We start from the raw sequence: 19,934 nt of genomic DNA, 5'->3' as shown, positions 1-19,934 counted from the left end.
ACATGAGACACCCCGGTTTCTTTCCAAGAGAGACTGGGAAATAGGTGGGGCAACCAGCATTGCTGATCAGCCTCAGGGAGGCTAGGATTTCATCCCTGATGGCTGGCTGACAAATGCTGACCTGTAGCCATGGCAAAAGAGTCACACACGCTCTCTAAGCCCATCTAAAGACATCACATTATGAGCCTGATTAGTGCATTGCTCACTTCCATTGATACACAGGGATTTCGATGCATGACACAGAAAGACAACTGCTTGTGCTTAAATATCATACCATTTGTAGCAAATTTGTCTACAATTTAGGAGGAGCAGTGAGGAATATACTAGGCAGCTGAGACTGCAGGGACCATTTAAGTAGGAATGTAGAATATAATTAATCTAATTAGAATTTGGCAAACACACTGATTGGCTAGTAAAGGTACTCTGGTGAAAGGGGTAGTGGGTTCGCAGTCAGGTCATACCTGTGTTGCTAGAAGATGTAACAGGAACGAGGGTGATCATTTATTTATATGGCAGCACAACTTAAAACAAAGCAAGAAAGACAAGTCCTTCTTCTTGTCACAGATGCTCATTTCAGTAGACCTTTCTTCAGGTGACGAAAACATCTGTTTCAGTCATGTTTTCTGAGCAGGCTGTTATCTCACATAACTCTGCTGGACTTGCCAACACAGTGCCATTCTGGGCATGATCTCAGAGCCAAGAATTTCCAGAGCCTTTTGAATTAGCATTACACACTTCAACTGCTTTTAGCAGATGGGACGGATACAGAATCAGTATGCAACCTGATAGCCATGGCTACTTTTAAAGAAGTATTTCTCTAATAGAAATTCAAGGAAGTTTTTCATGGTACAAGCAAACAACACCCAGAGAAATTACATTTTAAATCTACATTTTGCTGCTTTACTTTAGCAAATCACAGAATGGTTGAGATTGGGAGACAACCCCAGAGATTCCCTAGTCCAACCCCTGGCTCAAAGTAGGGTCAGCTAGAGCTGGTTGCCCAGGACCATGTCAAATCAGGTTTTGGATATCTCCAAGGATAGAGACTCCACTGTCTGTCTGGGTAACCTGTTCCAGTGTTCAACCACCCTTGCAGTAAAAAAAAAGTGTTTTCTTATGTTTAAATGAGCTTTCCTGTATTTTAATTTGTGTCCATTGCCTCTTGTCTTGGCACTGGGCACCACTGAAAAGAGCCTGGCTCTGTCTTCTTTACTCCCTCCCCTCCATCAGTTGTTTATACACATGGATAAACTCTCCCTAAGCCCTCTCCAGGCTGAACAGCCCCAGCTCTCTCAGCCTTTCCTCATATGAGAGATGCTCCAAGCCCTTAATCACCTTCACAGCCCTTCACTGGACTCACTCCAGTGAGTCCATGTCTCTCTTGTTCTGGGGAGTCCAGAACTGGATCCAACACTCCAGATGAGTCTCATCAGTGCTGAGGAGAGGGAGAGGATCACCTCCTCAAGCTGCTGGCACTGTTCTTCCTAATGCAGTCCAGGATGCCACAGTCCTTCTTTGCGACAAGGGCACATGTTCACCTTGGTGTCCACCAGGATGCCCAGGGTCTTTTCTGAAAAGTGGCTTTCCAGCCAGTCAGCCCCCAACTTGTACTAGTGCATGAGGTTATTCTTCCCCTGGTACAGATCTGTGTGTTTCCCTTCCACTGTATTTTTTTCCTGCACTGTGTGTTAGACAGAATGCCTCAAATGGTGTGTGAAATCTTGATCAAAACAGTGCAGCTTAGCTAGCAGTGAGATGTTTACAAAAATACATTTTTAAGTTATTACATAGATTTTTTCCTCTTTATGACTTATGTTCAGTACTCTTCACAGGCTGAAATTGAGAAAGAGTAGTGAAGTTACACAATACCCTAAATTTCCTCCTCAGAATGCCAATGGGATTTAGAAGTCTTCTAGCACATGACACCAAAGCATGAGATATGCATTCAGTTTTTCCAGAGATAACAACTGGAAGCTATATTGCTAGAATCTGTTAGTAGAAAATAATTATTCTCTTTTTATTGGGGAAAAAAGCACTTCAAATATCTGAGACTGATTTTGCCAGCATGTTTGCCTCATTTCTGTAATGACTTTTGTTCACAAGACAGTATCCTACCTCGAACAAAGACATAATTACTGTACTCTTCATAATAGTCTCCCATCACCACTCGTAGAGTGTAAAGACCTTCATCTTCCTTGTTTGCATGAGTCAGTGTTAATGAAGCTCGCTCCCCACTCCAGTGCATCTGGACCCATTTGGACGGTGTAATAAGAACACCTAGAAATTAAAGAATTTCATGATGAGAACTAGCTGGAACTACTGAGGGATAGATTCTGAATATGGAGAATATATTGGAATAGATTGGAAATACACAAGAGACCATTCTTATTATGCATTTTTTTGTCTTTGAACACAACCATAAATTACAGCTAATTTTGCTCTTATGCCAATTTTGTCTTCATTTTCAAAGTGTAAATTCTGACAGCAACAGCTTTTTTATCGCTGTTGCACAACACATTTGTGCAACTACTTAAGAAATGTCTTGGCATATAAATAAATAGTAAAAGCTATGTAGGCTATGTAGATGGGCCACACGGATGTTGAAGCTGATCAAAATGCTTCTAATTTAATTTTTTTTTAAGAAAGAAAAAATCCCTAGAAGACATTTTCACAGTGCTTTGTCAGTTTTCTAACTGTGGTTCCACGTTGAAATGCTAAATTTTTAAAAACTTTTAACTGAAAAAGAGAAAATACTACTTTTTAGAAATCTGAGAAAGTGATGACCAAATCATAATGTTCACATATGCTGAAATAAATAAAGATTTACATGAAAGAAGTTTATTTTTTTTCTTGTCAAACTTTCTCACCATTCCTGTACCATTCGATGTCTGGTTTGAAGCGCTTGATATCAGGACTGATGACAACTGTGCAGCCCAGACTCATTGTCTCTCCTTCTCTCCCAAAGGCTACATCAAACTTGTCAACAAAGCTGATTTCAAACCTGGAAGCATATCCATGAGGAGTAATGCCAACTGTATAAGGGAAAAAAAACCTGGCTGTTTACTTTTTCTTTCCTTTTGAAACAGGAGTAGGAAGCAAAAGTACCCAGTGATTATGAATACAATCTCAGACAAAGTTAAAGGTATAAATAGGAACAACATGTATTCAGACATCATCTTCAGAGGTAATTGCTGTGTTAAATAATCCAAGCCCTTACTATCACAGAGAAGCAACTATTTCTTTATTCATGCAACTCTAGTTCTTACAGCTAGTTCATTTTATCAGGGAGAGGCTCCTGCAGAATTTCATTCCAGAATTTCCAAATTTCAGATCCAGCGTTTAATCCTTTTATCATAAGGTTTGTTTTACAACTTAAAAAGACTTCTATTTATAATTAGTGATTTGTTCAGGTCAAGCTGATCTTTAGCTTATATGGTTCTTCTCTTTCCCTGTTTTAACTCCTTACTTCACCTCAGGGCAGTCATGTGTCCACTCAGCCTTCATATTTATAAGCTAAATAAGCCTTTTGGGGAGGCTCTTAATATAAAATGAGCTCTCCATTCCCCCAGGCATTCAGGTAGCCTGTTTCTGTACTTGCTCCTGAATTTATCTTTTCTGATGCTGTGTGACCCAGGTTGTGCAGTATTCCAGACAGAATATCCTAAGTGCCTTACACCTGTACTGGACATACATGGCACAGGGACTTCCATGTTTCTTTTGAAACCAGCTCAGCTGATAAAACATAGAGTCACATTTTCCTTTTCCACAACTGCCCTACACTGGTAGCTCACAGTCTTCCTGTGATCAATGAATATATGCAGATCATCGTCTTCCTTTCCTATAACCAAGAGATAAATCCCAAACTATATTGGAAATGTGCAGCCTTGCATTTTGTAATGTGGTACATAATCTTGTTTCTATTACTTCAGAGCTTAGGCATATAAATGCCAGCTAGTATGCTTTTGCAGCATATCTCTGATTCTATTTGTGCTGCTACTATAAAAAAGATGTCCCCAAGTCTCATCTGTTGAGCCTTCCACACACAGGGCCCCTAGGGCACTTCACCCACACAGCATACATGGGGGGATTGTCTTAACATCATGGTAGTATCTATGCAATACCATAAATCACTTCAAAATGTGACGTTCTCAGGTAAAACAAATTACAATTTTTACCTTAATATATCCAAAATATTCAAACTGGGTTCTGGCTATTTGATCTTTTCTACACATTTTTGCAATGAATGGAATTGCATAGCAGCAGGCAAGAACGATTAAGTCAAAAGTCAACTACTCTTCTTATGCACATGCACCCCCTAGCTTTTTTTCCAGGCCATTTTTTACATATGATGATGAAGTGTCTCTCTCTGACAGATTTTATTCCACAGCAAAGTGCAATATTAAAAGGGTGTTTCTTACATAAGCAAATAGCCATAGACGTAGAAGGCAATGCCATTTTCACCTATAGGTGAAATTGTACAGCTCAGTACCTTTGTAAATCAGACGTGCTTCCTTTTTAAAAAATGTTACAAAATATTCTGCTTAGTCATTTGTCATGATGTCACAACTGTAAATGGATGATGTGTCAGACAAACATGTATTGCAACTTACAGCCCAGAGGCATGGAAACAGCTCCAGCATGCAAAAGGCTTGCATCAATTTCTCCTTTGTACCCTAGACAGAAAAAGAACTCCAGTCACTATCACCAAGAAGTAAAGGCTCTCTGAGCCACAAAAACAAAATTGGTAATGTGCATCTTAACAAAAAAAAAAAAAAAGGAAATATTTCGCAAACCTACTCTTTACCACAAGGGAAGCATAAGCCGAAATTTCTCCTTTAACATTCATAGCAGAGGCCCGATACTGAGCAGTGTCATCAAAATCACATCTAAAATGATAGAAATGATTAGACAAGGGCACCCATTTACTCCTTGGCATAGCCTCTCCTATGTTTTAGATTAAAGAAACCTCAGAAATCTGGGTAAAACCTATAAAGAATTAAAAGCTTGGGAGACAGACACACTGAACTGATTGTAGCCATTAAGTTTTTCTCAATGTTAAAAATCCAGTGTTTGAAATAAATGTCTCTTTTCAAATATCACTTACAGATTTGAAATTGAGAATACAGCAGAAGCAGGAAAAAACTGTCTGATAACATTTAAGTTATCTCTAGTTTACTGTCTCCTATGGAGAGATGCCTAGCATGGAAGCTGTAGAAGTGGTAGGTATCATAAAATATTTTCAAAGAACACTACCAGTATCTAAACTGTCAAATCTAGATCATTGCTGATTGTCAAATTAGGTGATTAGGTCTCATGTTTTCAATGTTTTTTAATGCTAAGTGACTGCAAAAATTTCCCATTTGGAGGATGAGTACTGTTAAAGATCTTTCTTGTGTATAACTGAGGACATCTCAGTTCTGTTCCTCATTTCAGTAAGAATCAGGAACTTTGCTGTATTTGAAAAACAGTTAACTCACATATTTTTACCCTGAACTAGATTTTTCTCATATTTAACTGTACTCATGTAGCAGACAAATGGAAAAAGTAATCACAAATGTCCCACATGTTTCTGACTCAGCCGCAAATAGAATAATAATCCAGATAAATTACTCACTTAGGTAAATTGTGTATCCTCTACTGAGGAAAACCAGAATTGCTTCAACATTTAGTAGACAGCATTCACCTCAGCTGTACAAACTTGGTATCTCTTACATCCCCAAGAGATATGTTCACATTTTGCAGGTCTCAATCTATAGCAACATTTCAGCTTAAGCTATTTGTTGGATTATCTAGTGTTCCCTTACACGCTAATCTCCAGTGAGTGCAGCCCATATCGACTTTCAATGATATACTTGTCAGGGTGAGTCTGTACACTGATGGGCACGTTGTTTTTGTACCTATGGAAAAACAAAGAAACAGTATGTCACAAATGGAAGTGTATAATTATATACTTTAAAAGGTCAAGTATATATGCTTGATGTTTGAAATAGAACATCCATTTCTGCATGTTTCTCCTAGATAAACCGTAGTAAATTCCTGGGAAGACATTACATATTTTTGGAAGCTTAACCTCTCTCTCTTTCTCTTTGACCCACCCCAGCTGAATTTTATTTTCTAATTAAAAGGACCAAATAGTCTTGAATGGGATGAGAACCAGTTTATATAACCATGAACTTCATGTTACTACTTGTAAAGGAATGGAGGAGTCACATGAGCAACATCTCAGAGTTTTGTGAATTGCAAACAATGAAAATTCTGTAGTGTCCTTACCTACTAGGTATCATACACATTTTGTTTGGTTTGCATATTTGATCTACTTTTAAAACCTGCATATTCACAAAAATTTCAGGTAGAAAGTTAACTTTTTTTAACTTGCATAGCTAAGTTGACAGAAGCCCCAACAGGGTTAGACTGGTAAAGAAAAATTGTCTTGCTGGTAAAGTGCAAGGGATCTGGCAAAAGCTGTGCTACCAAAAACTTATCTGCCTTTACAGGTACAGTATGAATGTTTTCTGGTACAGGTATATCTTCAGGTAGGAAAAGTTTACTGTTCAAAATTCCCAGTTAGTAATTTGAAGGAATGAACCAGTACTGATCAGTAGTGAGCTGGCACTGCTAATTTCAGAATTTATATAAACAGCTTGAGACTCACAGAGAGAAGTGGAAATATAAATTATAATAGATAAAAGTATCTTCATCTCTTACTCTGATGTAGCTTAAATAAACCTTTGTCTTCATAAGTCATAACAGATATCCAGCCAAAGAGCTTTGTTTCTTCATTTCAGATTTTAAATTTTAAATCTCTCATGTTTTTCAGTCAGGAAACTGGTCTAGTATCAGTGGCTTGCCCACTTCACCAAACAAGTCAGTAATGAGCAATTTTATTTTATTTTATTTTATTTTATTTTTTACCAAGACTAGTATTAGTTTAATATGTCTCAAGATGAAGCTCTATCCACAATAAATCTGAAAAAGTGTTGTGGAATAAAGAGTATTTCCCTGGCTACAAATATTTGGGCACAGTAACACACTGGGATTTTTCCAAGTGCCAATGTGAGTGGAGATCATAAACCCTAATGCTTTTCATCCTGATCTTCCTGTCAGCAAGATGTCTATGAAAAGGGACTCAATGCAGAGCAATACTCTCTATTCTGGACTTCAAACAGTTGCAGAGGTGCTTGACCTCATTACAGGTCTCCTACTGCATTATCCTGACTTACAGCAAAGAATAATACATGGGTCCAGTAAGACAGGGCAACCCTTGGATCCTGTTGGCAGCGAAGGTGTTTGGTAGCATGTGGTGCTGTGCAGAAACAAGCTTTAACTGAGTCATGCTAGCAGCGAGATGACTTTCACTTCTTTTGTCTTCATTATCAGGTTAGTAAAAAATAATTGATTTAATTTTCGCTTATATATGTTCATCAATGGAAAGAATAGGGCTCGTGTTAGAAGAACCACTTGTTATTTTTGGAAACACAAATTCCAGAACAGCCAAGTCATTAGCTAATGTTGGACTGCAACCTCCCACTGTCATTATGCCCTGATAGTTTATGCTTTCTGCTACTGGTTTCAAATGTCCTGGCTTTTCCATATGTTTTTTCCAAGGAAGTCAGAACAGCTGCATCAGACAGTAAGGTTTTCTTTAGAGAAAGTTCATGAAGCTTTACAACTTTTCAGGCACAGCATGAAAAAGTCTTCATTGCTTATACAAAGCATGACTATTTGGAATACACGACTGACATTTTGTTAGAAATGCTGAATGAAAGCTGACAGATCCAGGTCAGCACTGTTCTGTATCTCAGAGCAAAGACACTTGCTGAAATGGCTGTGAACACTTTTTTTCCATTAGCAGCCTGTGGCGAACTGCAATCCCTTTGGAATTCAGATGTACGGTAAAATGCTGTATTAATTTCCACCATCCACATTTAGCGCTTAGATGACAGGCTGGTTTACGGTGAGAGCAAAGGCAGACAGGTGAAGGCTTGGTTTAACCATGTCAGGTTTCTAGGATAAGGTGAAAATGGCTCAGCTTTTGCGTTCTTGGTTAGGATTCAGGTTACAGAGATGGATTACAGCCATGAGCAAAGCTGATCATTGCTGGTGTCCAGCTGAGACCAGACCTGAAGGGTTTGTCTGGAATCCTCTCTAGGAGGAATTTCAGAACAGGGCACTCGCAACCCTTACATGGCAGAAAAAATGTGTCCATGCAGAGCCTGGCTATTGGTTGTCATAGTCTACAGAGAGAGATCAAATGACTTCATGGGCATCAGCTCTAGCCTATTAATGTACCTCTTAGTTGCACGTTTTATCAAGCCCCAAGGTTAAGGTTTTTAAGACCTAAATAAACACAGTGTCCATTAAGCAATTCAAGTAGTAAATTGCAAAATGTGAGTATTACTTAACATCATTATATAGCAGATGTTTTCTGTTGTCTCCACAAATAGAATCTCCATAGGACTTACTCCTAATTAGTCCTTAGAGATGAACACAGGCTTATTCTTTGTTCATTTTATAAACACATACATACATTTTATATACACATTCTAGAATAATCTTTTAAATTAAATAATGAGCATCAAATCTCATTTTATGTTTGAAAAAAGTTATTACCTATCACCTTAACAATTTTATGATATCTGTGTAGCATGAAACAGATAAGAAAGATCAGCTCTATAGATGGTGAGACAGTATAACTTCCCAAGTCACTGTTAATTAAGCTAAATTAAATTCCAGTCAGAGTAAACTTTAATGCAAGAGTCAAATTAGACCTTCAGCTATGACTAAGAGTATATTTTGGAGTTCTTACAGTAAAGATTTAGTCCAAAGACGATTCAAGTGAATAGAAAGTTTCCAATAGACTCCAAAGCTTTCAGAAGATTTGGATGGTCCTGGATCTGTCTGCAGTCTTTGACTTCAAATAATTATGACGTGTCTGCTGTGAACACCCTGCACCATGAAATTTCAGTTTCATGGAGATTCAGTACTATAACTGCTTAGCAGCTAAGCAGCTAGTTCTTAACCAAAGCATGCTTTAATGCTTCAGGGACATGAATGGCATTTGTAGACTAAACAGAAGTATTTGGAAAATATTATTTTAAGGATAGTACTGATGGTAAATGAAACTGCTATCTTTCCTTCATCAGCAGACAGAAAGAATGTATTGGATGTCTCTATGAAAAAAAAAACCCCTATGTACTCCTATTGTTGTTACACAAAGTATTATTTTGTCTTTTAATATTTTGCTTTCGTTTTGTACAAGGTGACTTGAAAGGTGTTTGACAGGTCTCTGTACCTGATTTTTTTAATTGAACTTGTGTCTTTCCAGAAAAAATACCACATTCACTGAGATGACTTCAGCTGTTGATTATGTGGTGACCTTCAGTGCTAGAGGTACAAACTTACCATGTAACACGGGGTGCTGGCCAGCCAGCCACAGAACAATGAAATTTGACATTTTGCTTTTCCCAGACAGTGTGGGAACGAGGCTCGATAATAAACTCAGGAGCATGTAAAAGTTTATCTTGATTCAACTTTTTGTGGAATGCCTGAGTGTCTTCTAGCTGGAAAAGAAACACTTGATTATAAACTCCAGCAGTTATAAGTGCAAATCATTAATATGCAAAAAGGGAAATTTTTTAAGAGCAGTAAAAAGATATACAATTTTTATTTAAGAATCTAGACAGACATACTTAATGTTTTTATCTCACCTGGACACAGAAAACAAATTTTTAATCTTCAAGAAGTTCTCCTTCCAAAGTAGCTAGATTTTATTTTACTGGGGTTTTTTTTTCCTTAAAACTATTCTATGTAAAATAATTTGTCACATTTAACTTTTTTTTTAATACAGAGTGAAAAGTGAAATAGGTCTGAAATTCAGATGTCTTCTGTACTTTTGCTCTAATGCAAGATCATGTATGCCTAGACCATGTCTGACAGACCTGCTTTTAAACCTTTCCTGCTGATGGCTTCTTTCATCCTCCTAGGGTAACTGTTTCAACTGCTTGGCTATCCACAAAGCTGGAAAAAAATTCCTAATATACTATAAATCTTGCTTTCTGCAAACTAAACTATTTATTTGCACACATATGGAGAATTAGAGGCCCCTGTATTAAAGTTATTGAAAGAAGACAGCTTTCATAATCCTCTCAGTCTTTTATAAACTGCACAATACCAATTTTCCTTAAAATTGTTGTTTCTCATTTTTGGACAGGTTCTACTTGTCCTCAACATTCATAAAACAGTAACCACTCATTATCAGAGGTCCAACAGTCTCACGGACAATTAAATAATTGCCCCCCTATGTTTTAATGACAATACTTTTGTTAACACACTCTAGAATGGCATTTGTTTTTGTACAACAATGACTGGTATTACATTGACTGACATTAAATTTGTGACCTGTTATAACTCCCAGATACTCAGGTACTTCTACCTAGCCAGGCATTCCTCATTTACTTCTTTTCCTTCTGTGTGTCATAATTTCCATTAGCTGTTATCAAATTTCACCTTCACTGTTTCTCAATTTTTGAGATGATTTTGAATTTTTACCTTGTCCTTCAAAGTGTTTACATCCTTTTCAACATCATGTCATGAGGATATTTTATAAACATATCGCCAATTCTTCTGCTCAAAACATTAATAAATTTGCTAAATGAAACACATTTGCACTTGATATATTCTGCCAGTCTGGTCATAACATATTTGTTAACTACTCTCTGGGTATTGTTTCTTAAGAGGTTGCACAATAATATCAAAGCGACCCACAATTAGAGATTCAGTTCCAGATGTCCTTGGCAATTCCTTCCCTAATTTACACCCTGTGATTAAAACTCTGGGGTAAACACTTTGGGAAAGCTTGTTCCCAGGCCATAAAACTCCAGAAATTATCCCATCACCTTCTTATTGGCAAGTTACATATATTGGTTCCTTTCTTCTCTGCCCAGCAACTGCCTCATCATCCAGGTGAAGGATCATAGAATCATAGAAACATTTAGGTTGGAAAAGACATTCAAGATCATCGAGTACAACCATCATCCATGCCCACTAAACCATGTTCTAGAGTACCTTGTCTACATGCTTTTTGAATACCTCCAGGGATGGTGAGTCAACCACTTCCCTGGCCAGCCTGTTCCAATGTCTGACAACACTCTCAGTAAAGAAATTTTTCCTATTATCCAACCTAAATCTCCTTTGCCACAACTTGAGGCCATTTCCTCTCATCCTATCACCAGCCACCTGACAAAAGAGACCAGCGCCCACCTCACTACAACCCCCCTTCAGGTAGTTGTAGAGAGCAATAAGGTCTCCCCTCAGCCTCCTTTTCTCCAGACTAAACAGCCCCAGCTCCCTCAGCTGCTCCTCAGAAGACTTATGCTCCAGGTCCCTCACCAACTTGATTGCCTTTCTCTGGACATGCTCCAGCAACTCAATGTTAAGTTGGTGTGGGCATGACCAAAGAGTGTTCTCCAGCCTCGTCCTCTGTCCCTTTCTCCCAGCACAACAGGAGTGTTCCTGGGGCCTACCTCAGGCACAGCACCTCTTTTCTTATCCACCTGACACCAAGATAACAAGACTTTAAGTCATTGAAAATATTTCCATTGAAAACACTTTGGGTTTTTACTACCATTATTGTGATTGCCCATGGTGTAAATACAGGCTCTGTTTTGCTAGGCACTTTGCAAACGCGAAACAAAAAGACCCGTGCCGTTTACAGTCTAGGCGTTCATTTCTACTCTTTTACCGTTTTCTTCAGGGCCACGCGTTCAGCAGACTCCCGGATCGCTACTTTCCTTGATTTTTTTTCACGATGTTCCTCTTCAGATGCTGACTTGGCCACCTTGCTGACACTAACTCCTTCATCTGTGGCAAAAAGGTTCCTCTTGGCAACATATGCAGCACTTTCTTTAATTCTTTTTTCTTCTGTGTCTGTGATCCCACTGATACTCACTTCTCTGAAAGAATTTTTAAAAAGCAGAATCCCATTGGAAAATGCTGAGAACATATTCCATTTATACTTTTTATCAAATTAGCCAGCTACAGTGGCCAACACTCCTTCATAACATATTCCTGCTATTACAGTCTCGTATGTATTCAAAGCAGAAACATTGGAAGGGTACTGCAGGATGACTGAGTATTTCACTGCCTAAAGTCATGGCCGTTTTCAGTGCCTCTCAGTATAACTATGCCATACACATTTTCAGTTTAACCATTACCCTGCTGTGGCTTTATATCTCCATTGCTATAAAGATTAGCGTAAGGCATACCCACAGATCTTCAGTTATTGACATATGTCTGCAGCATTCATAATAACACTACCAAGGGAGTAGGAGATAATTGTAGCTGTATAACAATGTCCTCATTTGTGATTTATACAAAAAACCCACAATACTGTTCATCACAAAAAGTTCTCTTTATTCATAGAAAAGTCAATCCTGTAATGTCTGTAGGGTGACTGTTCTTCCAAATGTTTTCAAGAAGATGATTAAGGATTTTCTTGAAGCATCCTCCTCAGGCTTTCTACAGAGGAGAGATGCAAAGAACAGTTACTTTCAATGGGTCCAATCTTGTTTCCATATGCACATGTGGAAGTATCATTGGAGCCATATTGTTTTGCCACTGTCAGGACATTATAGCTGCTATAATAGTGCATATGCAATGAGAGTTCCTTGACTTAAGAAGAAGCATTAATATCTTTCTGCTGAGTTTAGTTACTTTCGGGTAACATTAGAAGGCACACTGAAAAGAGGTTCTGTTTAAGTTCTTGTTAAGTGCCATCTTGCAAGCACTGTAGAGAGAGCAGCCTCTTTATTTCCAGAACGCACTCAAACACAGCCTCACTATTTTATCATAAAAAGCTTACTGCTGCTACAAAGCAAAAAGATTAGGAAGAATGATTTTTTTTCTGTTTTCTTTAAGATTGCTAATATTATGCATTTGATAGCACACCTCAACAGTCAAGAAAATTTGGATTCAAGCCCATAATTAACTGTCCAGCCCCTTATATTTGGGCTATGAAGTGAGTTTGGTGAGGTGCAAGACAACCAAGCAGTGGTATGTGCTGTAAACTTACTTACACATAAAAATTGCCTAAAAGACTAAAAAACTTACTTAACAGCATAGAGCTTTGACCTCCCTCATGCGTTCAAACTCTGCCTTGAACCTTCTGTGTTTCAGGCTGCTTTAACAGGATGATGATTAAAAGTATCAGTGGGATGATTGATTCCCTTCACTTAGGCACATTAGCTCCTCCCACAAATACCATCTGAAGCTGCAGATATATGGCAGAGTTTTCTAAATACAATTTTGAAAACTCAGTTTAATGAATATGAATGTAGCTAGCTACCTTCAGTTTAAATGAATAAGTGGCATTTTCCTTCAAAGGCAAGCTGACATTATTTCCTCCTTAATTACAGTAGTGAACATCTCAGCAACTTCACAGTATGGACCTGCTCCTCAAGGCATAAAGCATCTTCTGGGAGCTGATGAATATCCTCAGACTAATATAGGACTCAGCCTACTCATCTGCAGTAGTGGTCCCTAGATGTTTTTGATCAACAGTATTAAATATTTAGATTTGCTAATCATTTCTTCCTGTTATAATCTTCCCAGATCAAAGAGAAACATGTTCCCTGAAATGATGAATGCATCAGAAAGAGCACACAGTACCATTTAAGAATTGATTCTGCAGTCAAGTCTCAGGCTGAGACTTTTCAAACAGAAACAACAGGATCAAACCCCAAATGGCACACACAAAATATTATTTAAAGGGTATCTGCCATCTGCAGTCCTTTGGCGTAGGCTTATCAGTGGTTGCAAGTAGTTCAACGAGGCACATCCAGTATCTTTAGCACCTGTGGCATTAAACAAAGCTCTAGTGTTTTATTATCTAGAATACTGGCTGGCTGTCCTTAATTTTATCTTGCAAGAATTAGGCTAAATGTTCAAGAAGAACAGTTGTGAAGCGAATAATCTGAGCAAGAGAGTTTTTTACAGCAGAACCTGAGGGCTCCAAAATAGAACCAAATAATGGAAATGGTGACAAGGCGCTGAAGGTCATCCAGCAGCACGGGCAACAGCTCCAATGAACCCACAGAGACCTGACCTTTCTAAATAACTATTCTTTGTAAAAGCTATCTGCCCATGGGAAACAACACATCAATTTCACAGGGGATTTTGGGAATGACATATAACATGCACATGGTTCAATGGGCTTCAGCTGTTATCTTTCAAACAAAAATAAATATCTGACAGGAATGTGGCATGCAACTTCCACAGTCTTGGCATGTGGTCATGAACATCATGCCAACAAAAAAAAGCCTGAAACAGATACCCCAACCCTTTCATGCCATGTTGAGTTGGGCACCCTAACAATCATCATATGTCCTTTTTATATTTTTTAACTACTTAAAAACCCAAACTGTTTGGGTCATTTCAGTGGCACAAAAATGCACACAACTTCCTGAGTTGCCATGTGCAAAAAGTAAGATTGATACCAACAACAGTAAGAAGAAGAATAGTAACAATGATGTAAGAATCCCACAGTATTTTTTAACGTAGGATCCCAAAGCATTGCACAGACACAAATAAATGAAGCAACACACCATCACACTGAGTTAGATATTACTGTATGCATTTTACCAAAAAAAGTAAAATAAAAAAAGATGATTTGTTAAGATTTTTTAAGATGTTAACATGATGTATTAAGATCACAGGGGCCTGTAAACGGACTAAAAGATCATCATCCGGCAGTACTAGCCATCAGTCAAGATTTTCAACTATTGAACAACACTATAAATCTTACTTTTGTAGACTCAAGACACATTAAAAAGGGAGGATATTTGTGCTTGAGGGCATGGGAGAGAGATGATGGTGAGCTGCAAATCTACTGCTACATAAGCAGAAACACTAGGTGAGATGCAAAGGTAGTGAGAAGCCTTGAAAATATGTCACTGTGAGTCTTGTGTGAGACATATGTATGTATTTCTATCACAGAAGACACAGCTGAAACTCCAAAGCAATGGTTTAAAAAGGCAATAGTGTGTGCTTCTGAAAGTTGGTTGGATCAAAAAAGCAGTGAATCTGACACAGAAATGTACAAGGGGTGAGAAAAAAATTACTCCGGGATAGTGGGAGGGAATTAATAAAACCCCAAACTGTTGGTCTCATCACAAAAGCATCAAAAATGATCAAAAGGCCAAAGAAATAACATCTCCCACTGTCAAGGTGGAACTCAGTTTCACATAAAAGCACAAGTTTAGACACAATGCAGACATTGGTTGTTGATTAAGCCATAGACAGAAAAGCACTGCCTCCCAGAAACAGCTTGGAAGTGTCCCATGAAAAATGCTGTGCTGCAGAAGACAGACAAGGTGAAGGAAGGTTTCTGTTCAACTGCAGGTGGGCAAGAAATTTTTCTCCTGGCCTCCAATCAGGAACCAGTTTTCCACACCACACCCCCATATGTATTAATCTGAACAAGTGACTATGCTTGAACTGCCAGAGACTCCTAATAAAATCAGTATGCCATACCCTGAAAAGGGCAGGGGAGCCTCCTTGCTCATGTTGGTTCTGGCTTCCACATAAAGTTCACATTCAGCTTTGCTGAGGACACTGCTGCAGTAAGATATATTACATCAGTAGTAACCATGCAATAAATACCATCAATATGTGAGATCAGCATGAATCATTATGATGGATTTGAGAAAGTATTTGGTTTCATTCCAGGTTTTCCCTGTGCCAGGACAAAACATTAGCACATCGTTTCATTGTTTCTATGTTTAATGCTTGGTAAGAGACATTGAATTACAGAACAAGTCTTCAAACCAAAAGAATTAGCTAAATAATGTGGACAACATGCTTGTCCAGTTCCCAATAAGCAGGGTTATAATTATATCTTAATTTCATAGAAAGTGGCCCTGGCCATGTGTTCAAAACAAAGTCCAGACACCTAGGTTCATTTCTTCTGACTCTGGATGATCAATGTCTGATTTTCTGCCAGTCAGTTGACTTCTCTTTGTCTTTTTATCACTCATGTGAAGTGCAAACAATCACCTTGAGATCCATGAGTGTAAAAAAAGATTAATGGATTTGTTATTTTACAATTTGTTAATAAAATATCAGAAACAAGATACCAAATAAAAGGAAAATGAACATACCGTCCTGTGAATATGGGCACTGAGTAGTCTATGGCTTCATTCTCTTTGTCTTCAGATACCAAATTCTGTTTTGCTCTCTTTGCTTTGGGACTCATCTTATACGATTGATCTTCAATCATTAAATTGGAATCTTTCAGTCTGAAATAAAAACAATATTGGTAAATTCAGGAAAAAAAGCTGTTAAGAAACACTCCAAAATAAGACTAAAGTACTGAAAATTTTTGCTGTCTTGTCTGATAAGCAAGGAAATATCATTTTTAATAGCTATGGCTTCAGAGTTATTAAACACATAACTAAATGCACTTTTGACAAACTCATCATTACAAATATAAGACTGATGCCCCTTGATATTAAATCTAAATAAAGAAACAATATAACTGATAGTAATACACATTTATTAGTTTCTTGATTTGGGACTTGGACAGTTTGTATACTCAGTTTCGGTAGATCCTGAAGTCACTGAGATCACTGAGTAATTCTGGAGATTGTATCTGAACTCATGACCTCTATTTTTCCAAAATTTACAGTCCTGAAATTGTCTGGTCCCCAACCAAAATATTGGTGTGCAGATATATTCAAAGTAATAATGCATTTAAGTCTCTCTACAGAAATTGTAGGGCAGCATATTGCTCAGTAACCAGTGTTGCCATTCCCACTGCTCTCCCATACCACCCCAATCCATTGAAAGAGGAGAGTTGAGTGAAATTAACACTATTTAACATAGCGCAGATAAATGGAGAATGAGTGGAAAGAAAGAAAAGCAAACAGAAGGCAAGGTTTCCCCTCCCCACCATCCTGGGAGGGATTCTGAAGAGTGTGAAGCATATTGTGGCAGTCATTTTGGGTTAATTTTTAACACAGTTACAAACTGTGTTAACAAATCTCCAAATACCTCCATCCTCCTTTGCCAATGCAACACATCTCTAACTCCCAGATCTATGGAATATCCTAATTAGCTGTCAGCCTTTTATAAATCCCCAAACTGTCTCTTCATCTCTGTCTCAACATCGCCAAGGGACATCATATGTGAGTCTGCTTCTGGTCTGGAGATTTGTCTAGCATAAGCTTACTGCTTATGTGCACAGGTACAGGAGTAGAATTAGGGCACGCGGTTTCTCAGCAAGGCTCGTTAGCCCAGACATGTACCACTAACACAGCTAACCTGTTTCCCATACCCTGGGTAGCTTACACTGGCGTCCCTACGCAGTGTGCTGTACACATATAATCAAAACTCATGCTAGCACTGGGCCCCTGAGAATGTTACACATGTATAATGTAAGATTACAGATACATACTTGGGGTCATGTTTCCCTTAGGCTGCAGCCCTGCAAAAGTACCAAGCTCCAGAGGTGCCACCAACACAAGTCATACCAGGAAGAGTGCTAAACTTCCAAAATATGTGTTAATAGTCTATCCATGTGAAACTGTGTGTGTGAGAACATATGGGTCCAGCTTCATTCTCCCATCTTCCCTTCCTTCGTTTCTTTGTGCCCGTCCCTTTGCTCAGACTGAGTTCTCTCTCTACCCAACGCCTGTTAAAAGTCTTCTGTTCTCTAGCTCTCTTAATGGCTTTCCTACTGTCATCTCTTCTCCTTCTCCATCTAATTCCTTGCCTGAATTCACATCCTGTCCCACATCTGCTTTCCAGCCCTCATCTCTTTGCCCTGCCACTCCAAGCACCATCCATAAGAGTGTCCCTTCCTTTCTGCTTAGTGCCCATCTCATCAGACTTGACTGTGTTTGGCTCATCCGGCATCACAGTGAGGCAGCCCTCGCCTCTGTTCTTCCTGGGTGCCCACTTTATAGCCGCCATCACTGAGCCTACAGCACCACTGCCCTTGGTACAGGGGGTAAAAACAATCGTGCACCAGTTCTCCTTCCTTCCTCCTCCCACTGTATCCTGGTTTCCATGCAAACAAAAGCACAGACAGAGAGGGGTTGTGGCACACGCTGTAGGAGTGGGGCCAAGGGTTTACCACGTCAGGCACCACTGGGTCAGCCAAGGAAGAGACTGAGTGAGATGCTGTCTGCTCTGGGGTCTGATGCCAGGTGCTGCCCAAGGCAGCCAGGGAGGGAGTCCAAGAGAGGTGGATCCAGCTTTAGGGACAGAAATCCAAGCAGAAAACACTTGGGAACAGTCCAGGCAGAGTAAAATAAAAAGGAAGAGACAGGGTGAAACAGGGTACGCAATGGCCTCACTCCTGGGCTGGGCAATGATGTGGTACAGTCACTATGGCCAGCCACAAACACATTGGGAGAACTCGTCATCAAATAAGTGATAAGAAACATCAACAGCAAAGTATTTTCATTATTTTTCATAACTGAACTATAGTCTGTAAGGAGCTGCAGTTCTTTACTTAGCAGGTGACTTTTATTCCTGTCCTGTTTTAAAATGGGACAAATCTGGGATTTTGACTCTGACTGCCATCAGATTTCCTAGGGGCTTTAGGCTGAATCCTTTATAAGGCCACTTGATTCGTGGTTGTTTCTACATCGAGAAGAATCAGAGTATGATTTGAACTTCAGTTTAAATGTCAAGAAGTTTCTATTTTCATAGAAGTAGATTAAATGTGTGGAAAATTTCAGCCCAGGCATTTTCAGCACTGTTAAATCCAGACTAGCTCTTTATTCCTAAAGGAGAACTTGGCTGTCCTATCAGTTTAGTTTTCAGTTAAGGTGCAGATTACACACTCATGCAGGGAATTAATGGGGAGCGTACATAGCAGTTCCCATCACTCTCTGCTAGGCCTTTTGTTGATGTCTTTCCTATGTGTTTGGGTTTTTTCCTCTTTCACTTATAACTCTCTAAAATTATTTGAAAATGAAAGAATAAATTGCTGTAGGTTCTGTTTGTTTGATGGTTGTTTTTTTAATCAAACACTCCAAGTGTTTGAAGTTGAATATCTCACTTTCATTTTTTCTGCCTTCCACACCTGGCTTTATGAAAATATCCCCCAACTCCTTCAAATTAATGCCAGAGATCTCCATCACAACAGAGCCTGAGAAACAGGGATGGAACTGGGACTTTTATTGAGGTATGATGACTAGGATAAAAATACCATACAATCACAGCTGATTCCCACTCCCTTCTGACTTCTCTAAATCGCATGTCTCTCAATTGCGGCACATTCTGCTGCAACCACTGGATTTTCTGGATTACTACTCCTGGATCCTTCATGTCATTGCATCCTTTGGTCGGCCCTCGTGTGTATGTACTCAGGACCAGAAAAGCACCTTTCTAGATGCCTTTTCCTCTCTTCTTCTTTCTCTGGAAGGGACAGCTGCAGTGACAGTTGCTGTGCTGTCTTCTGAGAGCAAGGGTTGGGTCCCAATACTTTGATAGCACTCAGCTATCAAAAGCACAGATGATAACTGTGAGCTGAATAATGGATCCATGTGGATCCTGTAATTGTCTGCCATTCTCAGATTGCTAACACAATGCTCTGACCAATTTGCTTCAGTCATTTGCTCTTCCAGAAACTTGACCTGGGCAAAGCAAGGCCCTGGCGAGAAGTGTTTCATTGAATATTGCCACTGGTGCTTTTAGACCAGTTTTCTGTTCCAGCAATGGTCAAGAGCACGTAAAAAGACAGTTTACGTAGAGAAATACCTCCCTTGATAAATCCTTTTGGTTTCAAGCAAAGCCTAGGGACATCCTGAGCCAGAGGCTGCATCCTGGCTGTAGCAGTGAACTTACAATTTATTTATATATGAATGTGGCACTTTCTTTTGAACCTGTTTTAATCTGCCACTTTATAGTCTCTTTTGTGCTTACATGCC

At 39.0% G+C, this 19,934-nt stretch overlaps 1 protein-coding gene across 1 annotated transcript in view; it reads right to left on the bottom strand.

The window, feature by feature from the left end:
• The window catches only part of MYOM1 (myomesin 1), a 68,998-nt gene that overhangs the window by 42,970 nt on the left and 6,094 nt on the right, over positions 1-19,934 (bottom strand). Inside the window, exons 3-10 of the mRNA XM_010584853.1 lie at positions 16,155-16,284; positions 11,741-11,951; positions 9,403-9,560; positions 5,805-5,897; positions 4,798-4,886; positions 4,611-4,673; positions 2,868-3,032; positions 2,116-2,277 (exon numbers count right to left, since the gene is read on the bottom strand). Of these exons, the coding sequence (XP_010583155.1) occupies positions 2,116-2,277; positions 2,868-3,032; positions 4,611-4,673; positions 4,798-4,886; positions 5,805-5,897; positions 9,403-9,560; positions 11,741-11,951; positions 16,155-16,284 (1,071 nt within the window). The remainder of the gene's footprint in view (positions 1-2,115; positions 2,278-2,867; positions 3,033-4,610; positions 4,674-4,797; positions 4,887-5,804; positions 5,898-9,402; positions 9,561-11,740; positions 11,952-16,154; positions 16,285-19,934) is intronic.

Source organism: Haliaeetus leucocephalus, unplaced genomic scaffold, assembly GCF_000737465.1.
Source record: "Haliaeetus leucocephalus isolate CR32 unplaced genomic scaffold, Haliaeetus_leucocephalus-4.0 Scaffold1007, whole genome shotgun sequence".
Lineage (NCBI taxonomy): Eukaryota > Metazoa > Chordata > Aves > Accipitriformes > Accipitridae > Haliaeetus > Haliaeetus leucocephalus.
Note: the sequence above shows the minus strand (reverse complement) of the source record. Positions and strands in the feature narration are given on the sequence as shown.